This window comes from Myotis myotis, unplaced genomic scaffold (assembly GCF_014108235.1).
Source record: "Myotis myotis isolate mMyoMyo1 unplaced genomic scaffold, mMyoMyo1.p scaffold_m19_p_3, whole genome shotgun sequence".
Lineage (NCBI taxonomy): Eukaryota > Metazoa > Chordata > Mammalia > Chiroptera > Vespertilionidae > Myotis > Myotis myotis.
Genome location: NW_023416335.1, coordinates 213,023,918 through 213,029,917, shown reverse-complemented (window position 1 = coordinate 213,029,917; position 6,000 = coordinate 213,023,918). Strand labels below are relative to the sequence as shown.

General features: G+C 68.0%; 1 protein-coding gene across 3 annotated transcripts in view; it reads right to left on the bottom strand.

Moving 5' to 3' along the window:
- Positions 1-1,435: 1,435 nt before the first annotated feature.
- The window catches only part of TBC1D22A (TBC1 domain family member 22A), a 120,964-nt gene continuing 116,399 nt past the window's right edge, over positions 1,436-6,000 (bottom strand). For 2 of the 3 annotated variants that reach the window (XM_036299155.1, XM_036299157.1), the window contains one exon: positions 1,436-1,935. In XM_036299155.1, the coding sequence (XP_036155048.1) occupies positions 1,658-1,935 (278 nt within the window). In that variant the 3' untranslated portion in view covers positions 1,436-1,657. The remainder of the gene's footprint in view (positions 1,936-6,000) is intronic. The other variant, XM_036299156.1, reaches the window with a different exon arrangement.

Here is a 6,000-nt window from a genome sequence, read left to right as displayed (position 1 = left end):
CATGGCCCTGGGTTTGGGGGTTTTGCCTAAGCCTCCCTCTCCTCCGTCACGCGATGGCCCCTTGGGAAGTGGTCATGAAGTGCGCCTCCTCCCAGGAAGCCGTGTAGACGCCCCTTCCAGGGGCCTTAGGGGAAGCGGGTGCCCCAACGGCCATAGGGGGCCTGAGGGGAGGACGGGTGTGGAGGCCGTGTGATGGGTTTGCCAGGGAGCACCTGCCTCCAGTCCACGCACCCTGCCACCCATGTGCGTGCGCAGTGGGCGGGACTCGGAGGAGCCGTGGACTCTGCCCTGGCGCCTCCCCACCGGCATCCCCCCGCCTCTGCCAGGGCCTGTCCCCTGCGTGTGAGAACCTTCTCCCTGGGATCATGAGCAAGAGGGAACCACACCCGGAGCCAGACCTCGGACCCTGAGCCAAGTTCCCCTTTCTCTGCCCCAGGTCCCTGGCCCTCCCAGGCTGGATGGGCCCCCAGGACACCGTGTCCAGCCCTGAGCCCTGGGCCAGGGGGGAAGAGGCTGCCCCTCCGCTGAGAGCCGGGCGCCCCCAGGCGCACACAGGAGGGGGCCTGACCTTCCTTCCCGGTGACTGTCCCCGCAGCGGCATGTCTTCATTAGGGCACCAAGCGAATGACCACGTTACCACATTGTCAGCCGACAAGTAAATCTTATTATAAGAGGCTAATGACGCCGCAGAAGCCATTCTATTCATCCGTGTAGTCCTCTCGTCCCCGCTGACACCTCATTAGGGCTCCCGGGACACGGAGGACGAACACATTAATTTGGCAAATCGATGGCCATCCTTCAGGAGTAGGTTTCTGCCTGGCAGCCCGGTGCACGCAGGGCCACAAGGGACAGTGGGGCGAGAGTCGGACCCGGGATGAGGGCGCTCGCATGCACCGGGGTGGGGGGCAGGCACTCCGGGAGCCGCCCACTGACGGCGCCCAGCAGCCACGCCCACCCACCTGCCCGATGGCCTCTCAGGGAGGCCAAGACCAGCTGTGTGACCTTGAGGGGTCACTGCCAACCCCTCCCTCTCCCCCTTTAAACTGGGGGCACGGAAGGAGGCCCCACTGGGTGTTATGAGGACAGTGAGGATGAGCGTGGACCCTGGCGAACTGTCTGACCTCTCCTGCCTCAGTTTCCTCCTTTGTAAAGTGGGGTACGTGCCGTGCTGCTGCTCTGCACCACCTGGGTCCAGGGCAAGACTGGTGGTGGGGGATGGGGAGGGAAGGGACAAGATGTCTGCCCGAGGGGACCCCCCCCCATCCAGCTGGACAGACAGTGGCTGCCCCAGGCTACTGACTGGGAGCAGGGCCAGGCTCTCAGAGGCTGGAGGCGGGAGCCAGGCAGTGTCAAGGCCCCCGCGCCCCCCCCCAATCTCAGTGCTTCCAGCTGAGCTCCGCAGACGGCCCTGCCCCGCCCGTGACGCAGGCACGCCTCACTGTGTCTACATTTTATTCTTTCACTCGACAGAATAGAATGTTTGCATTTCAGAGTCGGTGCGACGGCTCCTGTCCCTGCCCCTGCGCGGACGCAGGCTCTCCGAGGGCCGCCGCTGGGTCCCCAGGAGGGGTCATTTGGCAAGGTCGCTCCAGGACGGGGAGGGCCCGACTGTCCACTGGCCCTGCGGCCGGGACCCTCCCCTGCTCTCTTTGGTTTCTCAGCAACAGGCCGCCACCCTGCCAGGCCTGGGCCGTGCCTGCACCTCCCGGCAGGCGCCCGGGGCCGAGCTGTCCAGCCGGCTGCTCCTGGGCCACGGCCTGCGCCGCGGGCGGTGCCTGTCCCCGCGTGGGGCCTGTGCCGGCCCGCTCACTTCTTGTAGTGGTTGGGGGCGTCGGCGAAGGCGAACTTCAGGCGGTAGGCCTCGGCCAGCAGCAGGCTGACCTCCTCGTCGCCCCAGCGGGCCGTGGGCAGGTTCTGCAGGAACAGCAGCAGCTCCTGGGGAGAGACGGCAGGTCAGAGGGCACCGCAGGTCAGGGGGGACTGTGTGGGGGGCTGCACACCAGGCTCTCAGCGGAACCCAGGAAAAGGCACCTGGGCAGCGAGGGGGGCAGTGAGCCCAAGGCACCAGCCCCCGTTGGAAGCAGCCCACAAAGCAACCGGGCTCCCTCCACACAGGGGCAGGCACACAGGGGCAGGCACAGGTGCAGGCACAGGTGCAGGTACACAGGGGCAGGCGCACAGGGGCAGGCACAGGGGCAGGTACACAGGGGCAGGCGCACAGGGGCAGGCACAGGGGCAGGCACACAGGGGCAGGCGCACAGGGGCAGGCACAGGGGCAGGTACACAGGGGCAGGCGCACAGGGGCAGGCACAGGGGCAGGCACAGAGGGCAGGCGCACAGGGGCAGGCACAGGGGCAGGCACACAGGGGCAGGCACAGGGGCAGGCGCACAGGGGCAGGCACAGGGGCAGGCACAGGGGCAGGCACACAGGGGCAGGCACAGGGGCAGGCACACAGGGGCAGGCGCACAGGGGCAGGCGCACAGGGGCAGGCACAGGGGCAGGTACACAGGGGCAGGCACACAGGGGCAGGCGCACAGGGGCAGGCACACAGGGGCAGGCGCACAGGGGCAGGCACAGGGGCAGGCATAGGGGCAGGCTCACAGGGGCAGGCACAGGGGCAGGCACAGGGGCAGGCACACAGGGGCAGGCGCACAGGGGGCAGGCACACAGGGGCAGGCGCACAGGGGCAGGCACACAGGGGCAGGCGCACAGGGGGCAGGCACACAGGGGCAGGCGCACAGGGGCAGGCACAGGGGCAGGCGCACAGGGGGCAGGCACACAGGGGCAGGCACACAGGGGCAGGCGCGCAGGGGGCAGGCACACAGGGGGAGGCACGCAGGGGGCAGGCGCACAGGGGCAGGCGCACAGGGGGCAGGCGCACAGGGGCAGGCACAGTCCGAGCCACCCTCCCCCCCGGGCTGTGCATGCGGCCATGTGGCCCTGTGCTGGGTCCGAGCCCCCCTCCCCGGCCTCAGATCCAGGGCTGGGTCCCTGGGGCTTGCCTCCCCCTCAGTCTGCCTCTTTGCATTCAGGTACTTCCTGGGCCTGCGAGTTGAGCTCACGCAGCCACTTCCTGGCGGAGTGTCCCCGGGGACGGCTCAACATCAATCGGCCGCCCGCGCTTCGCTGGGACCGGCACAGGTGCCAATCCATTCCGCGCAGGTCGTAAATAAACGCCTGGGGTTTCCTTCTTAATCCACTTGGCTCCGTATTAGCATGACCTCGCCACTCGCAAGGTGAGCGCAGGCCCCTCCCGTGACGGGGACGCCGACTCGGCTGCGCACTCAATTTCAGAATCTAATTTGTCCCCGGCTCGCGGGACGGAGGGAAAATGGAAAGGCCCCGCTGGCGGCCTGCGAGGCTGAAGGAGGAAATCCACGCGGTGACCTTTACGGGGGCAGGAGACGGGCAAGCGCGTCCTTAAACACAGGCTCTCTCCTCGAAGGCCTGTCGGGCGCGTTCACAGCCATGAGCCGCCCTGCGCCGTCCACACCGCATGGCGCCATGGCTCAGGGGCCTCGCTGGGCCACACCGGTCGCTCTCCGGGAGACAGGCCCCTGGGCTGCGACGCAGGAGGGAGGGGCCGAGTCAGCGGTCAGCCCAGCCATGCTGAGGGCAACGTATTGTCCTCACTTTTCCATGTTAGCGAACCTGACAACTGCAGTAAGGTTTGCGCACAACGACGTGGTGAGATCAGCGCGTCGGGTCCGTCCTTGTCCACGAGACGCCACAGCAGCACAGCCAAGCAGCGCGGCCGGCTCCTGCCCTCCTCCCGTCAGCCTGGCCCACACACTCTCCACGCTGACACGCACTGCCCCACGAGGTCCGTGAAGGCCGTAAGGACAGAACCGGCCCAGCGATCGCCCGGAGGCCTGGGGTCCCAGCCCTGACCCAGCACAGCCCCGGGGCCCAGCATTGCGTGCGCCTGGGCCACGCCCGGTTCTCAGAGAGACCGGCAGCTGACTGTCCCCTGGGCACACCAGCGCCCCGGCAACAGCGGGCCCGACGGAGAAACAACGCTCACATCCTGCCTCCCCGCCTGCCCCGCCTGCCCTGTCCCCTCACCCCCAGCCTCCCTCCCGGGCCCCTGTGGGGAGAGGCCTACCAGTCTCCCCACGGCGGGCAGGGGGCGGACAGGCGGGCCGGGGCTGCTCCTCCCGCGGCACCTGACTGCTCCAGTTCGCAGACCGCCAGCGGCAGATGAATGACGGCCCTGACGCTGACGCCTGACGCTGAGGCGGAACTCAGGGCACAGCAAGGAGGGGGCGGGCAGGGCGTCACCACCTCCACCAGCTGCACCTCAGTGAGGCCCCGCCTTCCTAATCCCTGCCCACAACGGGGTCACGTGCGCTGTTCCGGGGTTCCCACCTGTGAATGACAGGAGACTGGGGACCCTGTCAGGTGGCAAGGACACTGACTGGACACTCCCGGAGCCCCTGTGCGAGGCCCAGATGAGCCCAGAGCGGCAGGCGGGGCAGTGCCTCCCCGCTCCCCCGGACTTGGACGGAGCCCCGGGAACGGCTGCCAGGGCAGGAGAGATGGGCCAGCGGGTCCTCAGCTCCCTGATAAGGGGCCGCAGCCCAGCCGCAGGCCCATGGCGCTCACGTTCGCCTGGCGCCCCGGCCACCCGCCGGCCCGGCTGAGAAGCAGACACACTAAATGAGAGAAGAGCAAATGTTTTTTCTTTGCATGAGGAATTAAAAGATCAATGCACCTTTTCTGTGTGCTTTATCTCAGAAAACAAACACCCCAAGACCGAACTGAGAAATCCTATCGTGTTTGCCCTGGAAATCCTCCAGCTAACGAGGGTGACAAGGAGGGTGTGCGACGGAGGGCTCTGGTTGACAGAGGACCGTGTGCGTCCCAGCTCATCGCGCTGTCGACTTTGTCCCGCTCACGCCGGCGCGGAGGGACGCCCTGGCGAGGCCCGAGGCCGGGTCTTCCTGGGCACCAGACCTTCTCGGGCAGAGGCCCCACGGCGTGGCCTCCCAGGCGGGAGGGCCCGGGCACATCTGCGTCCCCTCGTCGGGACAGCGGCTGCTCCCATGGCCGAGGGCCCACAGGGTCCACTCGCCGGCGCTCTGAGCCCCTCGGGAGTTCGGGGCCTGAAGGGGCGGGTCAGAGGGTAAGCGTGCCACAGGGTCACACAGGAGTGATGGCCATGCAGTTCCAGCTCAGGACTCCGAGGGGCCGGGCTCTTCCTGCCTGTGGCTCCTGCCACTGAACCCGTCTCCCCAGGGAGGACCCCGACAGGGCCCTAGGGTGCAGAGCAGGGCCTTAGGGGTGCAGGGTGGGGCCCTGGGGGTATAGGGGGCCTTAGGGGTACAGGGTGGGGCCCTGGGGGTATAGGAGGGCTTAGGGGTACAGAGTGGGACCCTGGGGGTATAGGGGGGCTTAGGGGTACAGGGTGGGGCCCTGGGGGTATAGGGAGGCTTAGGGGTGCAAGGTGGGGCCCTGGGGTGCAGAGCGGGGCTTTAGGGGTGCAGGGTGGGGCCCCGGGGGTGTGGGGGGGCCTGGGGATGCAGGCCTGGGTGCACAATGGTCACATCAGAAACCCGGGCCAGGGTTAAGTGGGCAGAGAGGACAGGAGAGCAGGCAGGACCACCCGGAGCCTCAGGGTCCTTCCAGAAAGAAGGCCCAGGAGCTGGGCTGTCCATGCAGCTAGTCCTGGTTGGAAGGAGGTGCGGCCTGGGGACAGGACCTGGGACAGGGCTCTCCTGGCCATCAGGCCCACTGGGTTCTCTTCATCCCAGGGTCACACACAACGGCCCAGGCCTGCCCAGCCGCCAGTGACTCCATCCCTCCAAGTCTCACCACCCGGCAGCACCCCGAGTTAGACCTGCCCCAGGAGGAGGTACCCAGGAGGAGGAGGGGCCCAGGAGGAGGAGGAGGAGGGGCCCAGGAGGAGGAGGGGCCCAGGAGGAGGAGGAGGAGGAGGTGCCCAGGAGGAGGAGGGGGGGCCCAGGAGGAGGAGGGGCCCAGGAGGAGGAGGGGGGGCC